The sequence below is a fragment of the Lathyrus oleraceus genome, chromosome 5, assembly GCF_024323335.1.
Source record: "Lathyrus oleraceus cultivar Zhongwan6 chromosome 5, CAAS_Psat_ZW6_1.0, whole genome shotgun sequence".
Lineage (NCBI taxonomy): Eukaryota > Viridiplantae > Streptophyta > Magnoliopsida > Fabales > Fabaceae > Lathyrus > Lathyrus oleraceus.
The window spans coordinates 346,018,047-346,034,021 of record NC_066583.1 but is presented as its reverse complement, the minus strand read 5'-3'; the positions used below and the strand labels follow the sequence as shown (position 1 = coordinate 346,034,021).

Below are 15,975 nucleotides of genomic sequence, written 5' to 3'. Positions count from 1 at the left end.
TAAGCAATCGTAAGTGAACTAATGTAGTAGTCACACCTATCTGAGGCCGATCAATAAAACTATAGGCAGATAAACCCAAGTTAGAGATCATGACTAGTAAGCCAAGCTCCTACAACTTGCCATGCTAAAAGAAAAGATGGAAAGACCTTGTATGGATTTCAGGTATTTTGCTTGACCAAGAAGCAACCTAGCTTGGACACAAAGTAATTCACTTGATCTTTGATCAAGTTGAATTTGATTTGGATCAAAGAAGGTTAAGCCTCTCATATGTCAAGGCTAACCATAAATCATTAACTCATTGGTCAAAATAAAAAGAAGATGATGAAGATGAAATGAAATGAACTAAAAGGAGAATTCAAATGACATAATCAAAACACAATGGCCAAATGTGAATCAAATCAACATCAATCCATGGTAAACAGAAGTGAAATGAAGATTAGAAGTCAAGAAAGGTCAAACATATTTTTGGTATTTTTTTGAAATTAAAATAATACATAAAATAAAATGAACAAAATAAGGTCAAACTTCAAATTCAATTCAAATCAACTTGGATAAGTCCAATTGAATCATCATAAGTCTAACATGGTCAAACAAGGTTTGACAAATTTTCTCAACATTTTTTGAAAACAGAAACTATTTTAAAATCAATTAAAAGCATTAAAATATAACACAAATGAATTAAAATCTCAAATAAATCTCAAATTAATTAAGAAATTGATGAGAATATTTTCATAGACTTATCATGATCCAAATGTGTTACGAAAATATTTTTGGAATTTTTGAATATCAAAAAGTATTTAAAATTAATTAAAAACTATTAAAAACAAAATAATTCACAAAAAATATTAAATGGAATCACAAAAATAATTAAAAATCAGATTATGAAACTAGATTTTAAAAGAAAAATTTGCAATTGGTCTCATATTTTTGTGATTTCAAATAAAAGAGTTATGAATTTTTGAAAATAAAAGGAAATAAAGAAAATAAAACAGAAATTAAGAAAATCTGGAAAATCCACAGTGCTTGGATCAGCATTCATTAATTGACGCGGACAATCCAAAGGCCAAGGGGCGTGCGCGCATGGTGATTATTAGTCAACAGCATCACACGTTGGATTAAAAATAGTAAACACAATGCATGGCCACGATTAGAACGGAGAAGTGAGATCCAAAGGCCAGAACTCATCCACGTGGGGACGGTGGTGGAAACCACCGTCTTCTCCGGTGAGCAAACAGAAACCGGCCATCAGTTGCAGGTTTTGCAACCTCAACTAAAATACACGTGCCTTATACCAAATTAAAGTTGGGGTGATGTACATCACCCCTGTAACCTTGGATTATACTCAAGATCCCTATGGAAGGAGAAATCTGAGATGGAAAATCCAGGTGTTCAATCTGAAATACATTAATTCATGAAATTAAAGCCATCATTGGCTTGTCTCTCACACGAGGACTTCAGAGAACCAAACAAACACAAACAAATCACATCATATATGGAGATCATAAACCCAAGATTGACCTTCCCACTTAGCAACCTCCCTCGCAGAACAAGCTTGTTGATCAGAGATAGAGAAAAGCCTAGGGAATCGAACACTAAGAGGAGTGACCCATAATAAATGTTCATTCTATAAAGAGGTGTGAAGACCTGAACTAACCAGCTTAAGCAATCCATCACATAACCGATCAATGAGGTCTTTTGATTTAGTCTTAAGAAAGGAGACCCCTCTCCATCAGGGTGACACTAACCGAAGACACCCAGCTCTACCATCCGAGGAATATGATATATGCATATAACCATATTTTGCGATTAAAATATGATGCCGAATACTAAAATCCATCGACAACAACCTCCACCTCTACTTACCCGAAAAGGTTAGGTCAACCAACCTCAAATCATAGACACCTAGACTTCCCAACTTCTTATGCTTACACATAACATCCCATTTAACCCAAGCGGCCTTATAGCCCCTCTTGACACCACCACAAAGGAACCTTCTTTGAATTTTCACAATCTTCTTCTAAATCTTGATATACATCTTCATGAAAGATAAAAGAAAGATAGGAATGACATTAAAAATTGAGTTAAGGAGGATCATAATTTAAGAAAGATCTAAGAAGGAAGGGTCACAATTTAACCCAATAAGAGTAGCCTTAGCAAAATTCATCTGAATGCTAGAGACTAGCTAAAAACCTCAAAGGAATAAATTTGATGACCCAAAGATTATCAATTGAGGCCTCAACAAGAATGATTGTATCATCTTCATACTACAGATAGAAGACCACCAAATAAGAGGTTTCCACTCTAAGCCCTGAGAACACTTGCAACTACGCTGCTATAGAGAAAACCCCGATAAGGCCTTCAGCCACCAAAAGAAAAAGAACAGAGGCAAAGGGATCACCTTGCTTCATCCCCCTTTGAACACTGATTTCTTGGATCAGGCTACCATTAACCAAGATCGCAAAATTATCATAAAAATCACAAATACGGATCTAACCTCTCCACTTAGCACTGAATAAATATTTGAAGTTGTATTATGAAGCACATATAATATAATAGAGCGATATTTAAAATAAATAGAGAAAAATGATATGCACTGTCAATCAATCACTACCATGTATTATGTCAAGTCACACAAACATTTTTAAATTAATTATGTGACATAACTGAATGATAAATTCCTATTTAATGACAGTGTAAAACTATTTTACACGATCAATGTACTACCTTCAATCTCAAATAAATATATGTGATCCAATAATACTTTTTAAGTTATTGAAACTACAATGCACTTACAATTAAAATTGTATTTCAGTGTTCATTATATGCAATATCACAAGCGGTAATATGATGAAAGTACAAATCAAATAATTTTTTTTAAAGAAATCATCCAAAATATTACCTATGGGTGTGTTCCTAGCCGAGCACATGGCTGCATAGACGAGTAAAAGGACTAGCAAGAATAGCCTAATCATGAAAGCCATGTTTTTGTATGAAATTATTATTTGCTTTTTTTTTTTTTTTAACTTCTTTGTTGTGAGGAATTGCTAGTGTTATATATATTGCAGACTTGAATTTTAACATTAAATATATAAATTTATTACTTTATTAATATATTAAGCAATAAATTTATATATATATATATATATATATATATATATATATATATATATATATATATATATATATATATATATATATATATATATATATATATTATTTGACCAAATTTGCAAAATATCATTAAATATTATAATTAATCATTTTACTTTGTATTTATAGGATTAACTATTGTATGTAAATTTCAAAGACTAAAATTGTTTAAGGAAAAACAAATTATGGTTGAATACTTTGAATGTAGAATTGTCAAAAGTGGATGTATGTAATAAAGAAAATATAATCATTAATGTTAATTATTATTTTAATTTCTAAATTATAACGTCATTAGATTATTATTTTGTAAATAATTAGAATTTTATCTATTTTAGGTTTAGTTATACTTTTTATCCCATTTTTTTATCTAATTCACTCAATTTATTTAAAATTTCAATAGTTTTGATTTTTCTCTCACTTTTTTTGCACTAAAAACCATGTAAAGTTCATTTTTTAACTTATATTTTTTCTGTAACACTCCACATAAGATTTCTATATTTCTATACGATGATTTGAAGAATATCCCTCACAATATCTATGAAAAAGGAATCACCAGGGCCAAGGTAACCAGAAAAAATACCAAGGTGCATAACATAATCACGATAAAAAAAGATGACTAAGGCATTCAAAATTCCGGTTACAAATAGTACACGTGGAAGGTATATGCATACCTCTGAGACATAACTGCTCATCAATTGGAAACTTGACATGTATTAGCCTTCAAAATAGAGGTCAATGGTGGTATGTCGTTGTTTCAAATTTCTTTCTCCGATGCAGAATGTGTGTAGAGTCTGACTTGGGCACACAAGCCTTCTTGAGGTTAAGGTGGCCATCAATTTCAAGACATCAAACCAACATATCCTCCATCTCTTTAATAATGATCATATTTTTGTACAAAGAATGCAGACTAGGGAAGGTAACTAGCAGGTTATTAGGAAGAACTATCTTGTGATCATGAATAAAAGAGCTAAACACTGACCTTAAATTCCCATGAGTGCACAGAGGTATTTGCAAATTCTCATCTAGAGTTTTACTGCACTAGTTATCAAGCCAGAAATTATTCTTGTCTCCTTTCCAACTAGCCATGCAGAGTTAACTTTAAAACTTTGAAAAGAAGCTTTCAAACTAGTCTAAATAGAAGAGGAAATGTAATGCTTAATGTGACCACCTTGCTTATACACTCTAGCTCTATGAATGAGGGCCCGGTGGTTTTGACATTTTGACATTCCACAACAACTCAGTTGATTTAATGTCTAATTAAGAGTGATCAGTGATTTAGAGTAAGGAAGTGGGTCAGGAATCAATCATCAAGGTGTGTACAAGCATAATTTAGATCACAAACTTGACAAAGAAAACCCTTTCTGCAATAGACAAAATATTATCCTTCCAAGATAGCATAGGTCCTGCATAAATGATACACTTGGAATGGTTAATATTTTGGCATGAGCAAGCAGAGTACCTCATGAAGAAATCCTTGTAGCATCCATGGAGGAAGTGTTTTCTTTGGAAAAGATCATAATGTCATCAACATAAAGAGTGTGAGATGGAACTTTTTGATGCATAGAAGCACTAATGAGGAAAATATTGTATTTAAAGGTCAGGAGAGACAGACTTAAATTGAGGGCATCTTCATATATACAAAAGAGAAGGGGAGATAAAGGGTCTCCCTTCCTAACACCTTTCTTGGAAGTGAAGAAATCCCTTTTGCAACCATTGACTAAGATGGAAATGTAAGCAGAATGTAGGATGCATATAATCCAATTAGAGAAAGTGTTGTGGAAGCCAATTTTGTTCGTGACATACAGGAGGAAGTTGTTGGACATATGATTTGTACACAAGAGGGGTGTGTGAATTGTGTGTTTCATAAAAACTTGGATTTGAACAATTTTGTGAATCAAAATAAGAGTTTGAAATCATTTTTAGAAAAGGTTTATAAACACACAGCGAAAAATAAAATTGCGGAAATAAAGAGTTTAAGGGATAAGAGAAGAACACCATGAATTATATAGGTTCAGTCAAAAATGACTTAGTATTGTCTGCAAGAATTGATATTGAAAGTATCCAAGTAAACTTGAGATTTTTTGTAGGTATAACTCATGAACCCCCTTATATAAGGAAAAGGAAGTTTATGGCTAACTAAAATAGTGAAGCGGCGAATCTTCCTTCCAAATGATGGATTGAAGCAATTAGTCCTCTTTCCACAAGAATAGTGGAGTGGTTATTATTCAAGCTTTTAAACGAACCTTGAGAGATTTTAACATCGAGATATGCTCTCGAACCTAAACCTTGGTTTTATATCGGGCAAAACAATAACCTGTAAGATTTTACCACAGACTGATCTCGAACCAAAACAAGCTTTTAACACCTGACTAAGCTTTAACCTAAATTGTTCTTATCACGGCCTAACCAAAAACCTATGATATTTTTTCACGAGCTAATCTCGAACCTAAACAAGAGACTTGATCACACAAATCTTAAACTTAAGCTTTTACGAGTTTAGCTTCAAATTCAAACAAACAATAAATAAGTGGATACAATGTTTGACCAAGCTTAATATAAACCTTCCTTGGTGAACTTATAAAATTATCCTTCAAGAACTACACTTTCCTCACTCACAAAAGGACTTTCTCGAAAAAAAGAACTTCGACTAAACTTTTAGTAAGAGAAAGTAAACAAAAATAAGTTTTAGAAAGAAAGTGAGAAATGAGAAGAGAGAAGTGAAAACAACGATTCTGGAAGTGGAAAAGAATGGAAATAGATCTTTATTCATAGGCTAGATATTGGCACAAAAAAGAAAATGATTTTAAGGCTTTCTATGACTTGCCACTCGATTAGCAATATGTACCAATCGATTGGTAACCCTAAACTAATTGATTTTCAAGATCAAAAAGGAAAGGAAAAATATGTAGTCGTTACACATCATTAAAATGTTATCCTAATCGCTTAGGGCATATTTTTGAAGTTTTCCAATCATTTGGAAGAGTGTCAATCGATTGGTAGAGACAAAAAGATTTCCCAGAGCTTTTCTAACAGTATGTACCAATATATTATCAATATGTACCAAATCATTTGGGCGTCTTGGTGTTGTTCATGTTTCAAAATACAAATGCTCTAACACTAAAATCAGCTTTGGAGTCATTATTTGCAAAATATGGATTACTTTTTCAAGGATATATATGACAAAGCAAGTAATATACGAAGTGAATGCAATGGTCTCAAAAGATTGATATTAAAAGAGAATTATTCTGCATTTTTTATTTATTATTTTGCACATCAAACTCCAATTAAACATTATGAAATTGCTTTTTTTTTTAATTTGGTTGCGAATTTGTTTAATGTTGTTGGAGCATCATGTAAGCACTGAGATATTCTTCGTGAAAGGCAAGGTACAAAGGTGAAAGAAGCATTGCAACAATGAGAAATTTCTAGAGCAGGTGGCTTGAATCAAGACATTATAATTATGCAGGTAGGGAAAAAGAGAGAGAGCTCACATTATGCTACATTACTTAGTATAGTTTCTCTATTCTCTTTTATGTTTGATGTGCTATAAATGGTTGAGGAACATGAAATGTATTTAGATAAAAAAAAGGTGAAACACTAATTCTTATGAAGTATATGCAATCTTTTGAATTCATTTTCATCTTGCACTTGATGAATTTTTTTTTTAGGAATTACACATGATTTATCTTAAGTATTACAAAGAATTGATCAGGATATTGTAAATCCTATGAAGTTAGTAAAAATATCCAAAATAAGGCTACAGTCTATATGGGATAATGGTTGAGATTTTTTGTTGAATGATGTTTCACTATTTTGTGAGTATTATAATATTGATATTTCAAATATGGATGACACTTTGCAATCGATATAGAAAATGTCAAAATTAGATTGTCAACCTGAAAATTATTTTCTAGATGCATGTTTTGACACTAATTTTTTCAAAATTAGAGGGGATTAATGATCTTTCTATAAAGCTCGTAGTGACCAAAAAAACATGTTATTTACTCGTTGGTATATTTTCTTTTAAAGTTATCTATAATATTAATGTTGGCAACTACAACAGTTAAAATAGCTTTTCTGCTATGAATATTATCAAGAATCAGATGCGAAATCAAATAGGTGATAAATGGTTAAATGATTTCTTAGTTACTTACATGGGGAGAGATATTTCTGTTGATGTTGAAAAAAATGATTCAACATTTTCAAAACATAAAAAATCATAAAAGAATTATAATGTATGTTTATATTTTTGAAAGTGGGTGTGTGTGCACGTGCGTGCATGCATGTATGTGTGTGTGCGCGCGATTGAGGCCAAAACTATGAACGTGAAATCTATAAGTGGTGGAGAAACACCCTAAGGAAATTCAAAAATTCCTCAACGAATTAGTAAATGCATTTCTGAACGCATCCATTTCACACCAAATACATGTGTAAATAAGTCACACCTCTCTTTTTGCCTGAAAATACTCCAGAGAAGCACCTTTGTATTCACCTTCTACACACATCATCCATCCTAACTGAGACACACTCCTTTTATGATAAATTGATCTGGAGATGCATCTCCATAGCAGATTACATATATACACTTATGTATTCACCCTAGACAATAGATTTTGATTTTTTTTAAAGAAATACATCAATGTAATAGATAATGTATTATAACTATACTATCATAATTAAATTTTTATAAATAAAACCACACACTTAATTCACAATACGAAAATGACATATATGAACAAATCAATCCATAATACAGTCAAAATTATAAAGTAACAAACGATAATAATATCCATAATCCCTAAGACAAATACCACACTACCGTGTATGTCGGACCCCACGTTCCTTTGTCGTCTCTTATACTATAGCGTCGTACGTGTCTCAGTAAGAATCACATTTGCAATGTCCCTCCCAAGAGAGCCTTTTGAAAAGACTTATTTGTCTATACCCGCTCGCGCAAGATTTATAATACTACGACATGTAGAAGAGTTTGACGTGTTTTTGAACAAAAACGCGTCTGAAGGTATTTGACGCATTTTTGAACAAAAGCTCGTTTGAATGTGCATTTCCGTAAGTTATATCCGTATTAATTTTTGACATATAATTATGATTCTTTTGGTTAAGTAGCCTAGTGGTTGGAATTCACCTTTTTAAAGGTGAACAAGTGGAATGTTACAAGCTCGAACACACATCCTTACATATAATTCAGATCTAACTCACTTACGAATGAATTGTCTATGAATATGGTGCGTTCTAAAGTACATATCTGTATTTTAAAAGTAATTTTGATTTTTTACTAGAGTGTGAGAATAATATGTAAAATGGGAAGAGCTATTCCCAAATTTTTTTACCATCCTTTATTATATTATTTAGATAAAAAAGACTGGAAAATCAAAGTCCCGCCTAAACAAGTCCATTTTATTTGGAAGATTTTACGCAATGTTATTCATGTAAGAATTAACCGCGTTAATATATGTATTGGTTCTCTTATTATCTGTCTAGATACTCTTACCCATTCTAAAAATATGAGTCACACTTTCAAGGATTGTGAGTAAAATTGTAAAAACGGACTATCTGATTCTAAATGGGTCGGTCCTGACTTGTCTCGAACTTTTTAGGGTTGGGTTATAAAAATCCTATTGTAATATAAACTTAAAAATTACTACCCGAGTCCGACCCTGTACGGACTTCAGGCTATCCGACCCTAAATGAATTTTTTAAAATTATTTTTCATATAAAAATAAAATAAAAACTCTATAATATTTATTATAAATACAATAAAAATTATAATGTTTTAAGAAGAATACACTTTTAAGTAATATATTATTTTTTATAAATACTATAATATATTTTTAAATATAATATATATTTAAATTATATATAATAATAATTAAATATTTAAAATAAAAGAAACTAATAGAATATATGAGAAATTTGTGAATTAAACACAACAATTGAATATTAATTTAATTATATTAATGTATAATATTTAAAAAGAAAAATGAATAAAATGGAGATAAAAATTAGTGAGATGAGAAAAATCAATATATTGATTTGAAGTGAGACAACATAAATATTATTATAAAAAATTTAAATTTGTAGTTATGTGGCCTAACGGATTATCCACGATTCATACGAATTAACGTTAATGGTTAACGGACTTTTTAGAATTGGACAAAAAAAATCTAAAAAATATGGACTCTAATTTTTAAAGTCCAAAACCTATAATATTTTGGACTTATATGCCAACCCACATGGATTAATCCATTTTAACGACTCTAACTATCTATATGTAGGCCACCGTTAGTCCATGATTGTGAAAAGTATCAATGATTTTAACAAATAGTTAAAAACATGAGTCTTCAAGGACCACTTGAAGTTATAAGTATTGAAATTATAAGCATTATCTCAATAATTTCTTATGTCCAAGCATTCATGGAGTAATATTTAAATGAGAGGATTCAAATTGATCCAAATAAAAAAGATAAATTGATCTTTAAAAAAATAAAAAATTGTAAAAATAAAAAATTATTAAATATATTTGAATATCATTTTATAAAAACCGTTCGATTCAAATCGAATTTCGAATTTATATTTTAAAATCAATCCAAACCAAACCACATCTATAAATGATCCTACTTAGTATGATATCATACATTTATTTTTCTAAATATTATTTATTAATGTAATTTTATTTACTTATTTTTATTATTTCAACTATTATTTTTATTAGTATGGTATTAGTACTTTTCTAATATTAATAAAATATAATTTATAATTTGAATATTAAGCTATCCAAATTAAACCTTATAAAATTATCCAAAACCGAAAATATAAATCAGCTTCCGAATAGCACAACCCGGTGGACGTAGCTGCCTTGCAACATCCACATGATCAATACGGATGTTGCTATAGATTCAAATCACAATCGTGGCTTTGGTTGTGTCATTCTTGATCACAAATGGAATATTTGCTGCTGCATAGTGTTATACCCAAGATATAAAATGCAGGAATAGAGGGTTAATGATACTTGTAACTAAACAAACAATGATTGTACTTGATATTAATGTTCTACATGCACAAGGTCTCGTTCTATGGTGCTGATATCCGATCAAGGCACAAATTGAGTAAAAAGTTTAACAGAAATAAAAATGGTGAATCCACCCTTTTCATCTTTTCTTAAAACCATACTTCTTTCGTTCGTAGAATAAGTCAGTTTTGGCACTACCTAAGTTAACAATCTTGGGGCAACCATCCCTATCTTTCTCCTGCTGTGTGCATTCCTTGCAGTAGTAAGCATCTGAAATTCCTACTCCTCCGCATATGACACATCGACCTTGAAATGATCCATAGTTGCACTCATCGCAGACCCTGACAAGTGTACATGGACGCACATAAGAGTCGCATATCACACACTTGCCGTCACATTTCTCACACAATCGTCCGATAGCAATTCCTGGCTGCTTCCGGCACATGATCAAATCAGGATGATGTTTGGCCATGTTTTCAACAACCTGCTAGATGCTGAATTTATGCACAAAATGATAAGTGTTGTATACAATTGAAAATTGAGCGTAATATAGTTCTAGTAAAACAAATTATAACATAAAATTTTGCAACAAAATATTGGGATAGCTTCATTGTAATCTTGGTATTAATCTTTCCTAGTAGATATGCAAAACGCAGAAGAGACTGAAATCTATTTTGATCAGCGGAACCCGTAGTCTCTTCATCTCATTAGCTAAAACATGAGCATGATATTTCCATAAGAAGAACATGGATTCAGGCCGTAGCTAATAATCATAACAAACAGTTGACTACCTCAAAAACATAAATAACCACTGCATCTAGAAAGGATTTATTGATATTCTTTCTTACCAAGTTGCCCACATAAGGCTAACCAAAATTGACAATTTTACCACCCCACAATAGGCTCCAGATTCGGTTTTATCACACTTCGAAGATGAATTCACAAAATCGTGGCAGAGAAGAGCTGTCAATCCTAGCTAGCTCATAAACCTTCAAGAGCCTAATAACATGTTTGTAAGCTTTGCCCGACTTATAACAGTAATATCGTTAAAACTATTGTAAATTATAAACTACAGTCCTACACCATATAACTAACCCAAATGCGGAGAGTAAAAGCCTGTATGAAAATTCAGGTTGATGCACAATGATAAAATGTGTCTACTCGATGACAACAACTTCCCACTCACTTTTTTGTTTGACAAATGCCACAATGTCACAGGAATCTCAAATAATCTTATACAACAACTGACTACTACTAAACACTCTAAAATTTCTAACATGTAACTTTGAGTACTGTTTTTTTTATTCAATATCCATTAGTATGTATGAGCACTCAAACAAGTACAATTCATGTTTAAAAGATAAACTAATTCCAATACAGAAAGCATGAATTTTAAATAAAAACTCTGCCCTACAAAACTTAATAAAAATTAAAATCTGGAATCATGGTAAAAATCAACCCACACTTTACTTATCTGAGTGAACTCTCCCTAAAAGCCAAAGCCCACTCATAAAAAACCCTCCTCCTATACAACTTTTTAGTTCCCGAAATTAGGAGATTACATTTATATCACTAATCATGGAGCACATTAAAATCAAAATCCTCTTTTCTAAATTAAATGAACGCTATCAATATTCCCTAAAACTCATCATAAATTGATGCTATATTTTCTTCTTAACTACTTTCAAATCAATACCAGAACAAGCGTAAACAAAAATGAAAACCTAAAAATTAACAATAAGCAGTGATTGGAAACAAATTGCAAGAAAAAAGAAAATCTATAGCATTAATCACATGAGAAATGGGTGGAAAAAATCATAGGCAAAAACATAGTAAGAAGAAGAAGAAGAATGCTAACCTGTGGTGAGTAGAAGAGTGGTGTTAAACGATTCGTTTTGCCTGAACTATGAACCTTATGCGGTGGCGGAGGTGATGAAAAAGAGAGAGAACAGAGAAGAGAAAAAGTGAGAAAGTTGAGTAATGGAATGGAGCTTCTAAAGAGTCCAGATTCTTGAGCCAAGGCCCAATACAAATTTACTTGCTGATGTTATTCGCACCCTTCGATATTTAAATGGTTAAATAAAGTAGAAAAAATTATAGATGGATGATAGGAAAGTGGAATTAGTTTTTAAAGAACTTAATTGTTTAGGTTAGAAAGAAGATTATTTTAGTTGACTTTTATTTTTAAATATGGTTGAGTGGGTTTTTAGCCATTAAACCTTTTATCTTATTATCCACAATTACACTATATATGTACTTTCTTGGAAAGATTTGGAATTATCAATCAAATAAAAAATGTTATTTTAAATTTCATTAGCTTAGTTTATTGTTCTTTCTCTTTTTATGTAGAAACCCTAGTTTTGTAGTCTTCGTAGGAAAAATCTTCCTATCAATGGATTTAGATGATTGTTCTTTCTCTTTTTATGTAGAAACCCTAGTTTTGTAGTCTTCGTAGGAAAAATCTTCCTATCAATGGATTTAGATGAATATCCATGTACTAAAAATATGATAATTAATTAATTAGATAGAAAAAAGAATTTAATTGAGATATATTTTTAGTGTAAAAAACAATTTATATTGTCGGTTAATCATAAACGTTAGATGTTTAAAGAAGTTTAACATTTATTTTAACCACTTATAAAGTAATACAAACGGATGATGAGGATGAATTGACAGTATAAAAATTGACAGTGTATAATAATTAATCTCATAAAAAATTATAAAGAATTTTTAGTAAATTATTAATAGATTATTAAATAATTTGTATTCGTCCATTATTATTTATATTTATCCATCTAAGGTGATTGTATTCTCCTAGCAATTTCTCTTTGATAAGTTCCCCTTCAGAGAGAACTTATTCAAGAGAAATGTGTTTGTCGATTATGATCTTACTTTGTGTTTTTTTTTGTGGTATTTTCGTCGACACTACGTCTCATTTGTTTGTCACTCGTGACTTGACTAGTATGATCTGATATAGGATTTTCAGTTGGTTTGATTGATAGATAGTTCTTCCTATGGACCCGAATAGTCTTTTTAAAAGTTTCATCTCTTTAGGTGGTATAGCGAAGTCTATATGAGTACTTTCTATGATTTGATATGCAATGGATTGGTCTATTTGAAGGGTTGGGGGATGAGGTCACATTTTTTTGGAACTTTAACAAACGTGAAAGATGTGGAGGTGAAAAGTATTTTTTTTATCTTGGAAATGGTTTTTGGGAAGATCAGTTGAGAACTCTTACACCTTATTGAATGGTTTCAGAATCCTATTCTTCGAATTAACCAATAGTGGGTTGAGATTTATGGCCAGGTTGTGAGTGTGGGTGTTCCTTTCTTTTTCCTAGTAGTCTTAGATCCAATATTGGAACTCTTACTGGCTTAAGATCTAGCTTATTCTTCATTATGGTGTAGTTTTGAGGGCGGGTGCTTTTTATGCTTGTATTTATGTCTTTTCTTAGTTTGTTTTTTCTTGAATTCTTGAGTGTAGCTTTTGGTACTTCTTGTGCCATTTTTGCGCATCTCTACTATATTAGGTTGATCCTTGTTTTTCCTTATTTTTACTATATATAATAATTATTTGACTTTCAAAAAAATTATTTAAATTAATATAATCCATTAATTTTGTTATAGTAATAAGTAATCAAGTTCCTTAGCAGGATTAATAGCCTGTCATTGAAAAAAAATCAATGTTATTTGAATTTGGAGCTTATTTAGTTCGTCCTAAAAAATACTTTTCTATTAAGTGGCAAAAGTGAATATATGAATGGATTAGTACAATCACGGTCTCATAAATACGAGTCTCTAAAAAAATTAAAATTGGTAGGGAATTAAGAAAATTTATGTGGGATGGGAGTAAAGATAGGTGATAGGAATGTTACTAATTTTTGGGCAAATTCTTAGATTGTTGATGAATTATTGCATAATATGTTTTGAAGGTTATTCGATATATCTGAATATAAATAGTCTACATAAAAATAGTTGGTGTTAGTGTGGGTGCAACAATAACTAATTGGAAGTGGAGAAGAATGTTTTTTTAATAGCATACATAATTGGTAGATATATGCAATTGAATGATACTAAGAGGGTTAAATAAAGAAAGGGAAACATATGGGAGGGAGTGAAGTGTGGGAGGGGTTTGGTGTACTTAATAAAAGAGGTTTACTGCATTTTGAGTGCTAGAGATAGATGTAAGCGTCATTCTCCCAATCAAAGTGAGAGAAGGGCTTATCAGAAGCCTAAAAGTCAACACATACCTATTCACCCTTTCACCACAAGAGATGCCTGACATTGACCCGAGCGTGGCATACCACAAGTTGGACCTCAATCCCGGTGCACGATACGTCTCCCAATGAAGGAGACGTCAATCCCCTAAGAAGGTCGATGAAACAACCAAAACGGTTAAAGGGTTGTTTACTGCCAGTTTCATCTCTGAAGCAAAATACACTGATGGACCTCTAACTTTATGTTGATTTAAAAGCTTCGAGGAATTGGAAGATGTGTGTACATTACACAGATCTCAACCGAGCATGCTCTAAAGAATCTTACCCTTATCGAATATAGACAAATCAGTGGATAATTCAATTTTCTATAAACTTATGTCGTTCATGGACGCGTATTCTGGTTATAACTAAATACCCATGTATGAACCAGACAGAAAAAAAATCTCCTTCATGACCGAGCGGGAAAACTACCAATATAATGTGATTCCCTTCGGGATGAAGATTGTTGGTGCAACATATCCAAGGATGATGAAGAAGATGTTTCAAGAGGAAATAGAGGAGGCTCTAGAGTTTTACATGGATGATATGATTGTAAAGTCCAGCGATAAAGGTCTACACGACCAACACCTTGATAGGGTATTTCAAAGAGTGTGACAATATAATATGAGGCTCAATACGAAAAAGTGAACTTCTGACTTTGAGCAAGCAAGTTTTTGAGATTCTACCTAATAGAAATAGGGATCGAGGGAGGCTAACCCTGACAAGCGTGAGGCAATCATCAAGATAAATTTCCCATCTACTAAGAAGGAGGTTATCAAGTTCAACGGGATACTAACTGCTATGAACCACTTCTTCTCAAAATTCGCTCAACATGCATTGCCATTTTACACGTTGCTAAGGGATGCGGCACAATTCAAGTGGATCTAGAATGTGAACATGATTTCTCATTCCTGAAGATATCTTTATCAACTTCGTTGGTCCTTACACAACCAAACAACTAGGAAATCTTATACCTCTATCTCTCCATATCTGAGGAATCTATCAACACCTTATTAATTGAGGAGTTGGATTCTCTGCAAATTAGAGTGTACTTCATATCCAAATCTTTGGTCGGATCGGAAAATGCGGCCCTAGCATTAGTGACTGCATCTAGGAAACTGATGAGGTATTTCCTAGCACACTCTATAGTTTTGTGGACTAAATTTCTTGTGAAATAGGTATTGCAGCGTCTAGATCTTGTTGTCACGATAATGAAGTTGTCCATTGAAATGTCTGACTTCAAAGTATCCTTCAAAATAAAGAAGTCTTTGAAAGTACAGTTGTTTGCCGATTTCATATCCAAGATGACGCCCACCCTACCACAGCTAGCCCACACGCGGACCATGTTCACAGACTGATCTTCCAATAACTTAGGAAGTGGATTCAGTCTGATTCTGGAGAATAAAAGTCGACTTAATGATTTAAGTCTCTCTAGGCATTTCAGGCTACGGATAAACCAAGCCGAGTATGAGGTAATTATTGCGAGGCTTACCCATATCGTCACACATGGGAAGAGAAAATATCAAGCTATAAATAGATTCC

General features: G+C 31.9%; 1 protein-coding gene across 1 annotated transcript; it reads right to left on the bottom strand.

The window, feature by feature from the left end:
- Positions 1-10,184: 10,184 nt before the first annotated feature.
- LOC127084560 (PHD finger-like domain-containing protein 5A) lies at positions 10,185-12,204 on the bottom strand. The gene is made up of 2 exons (XM_051025042.1): positions 12,036-12,204; positions 10,185-10,671 (listed from the first exon to the last, which is right to left on the bottom strand). The coding sequence occupies exon 2, from the start codon at positions 10,647-10,649 to the stop codon at positions 10,317-10,319; it is 333 nt and encodes a 110-aa protein (XP_050880999.1). The 5' UTR covers positions 10,650-10,671; positions 12,036-12,204; the 3' UTR covers positions 10,185-10,316.
- Positions 12,205-15,975: the final 3,771 nt, after the last annotated feature.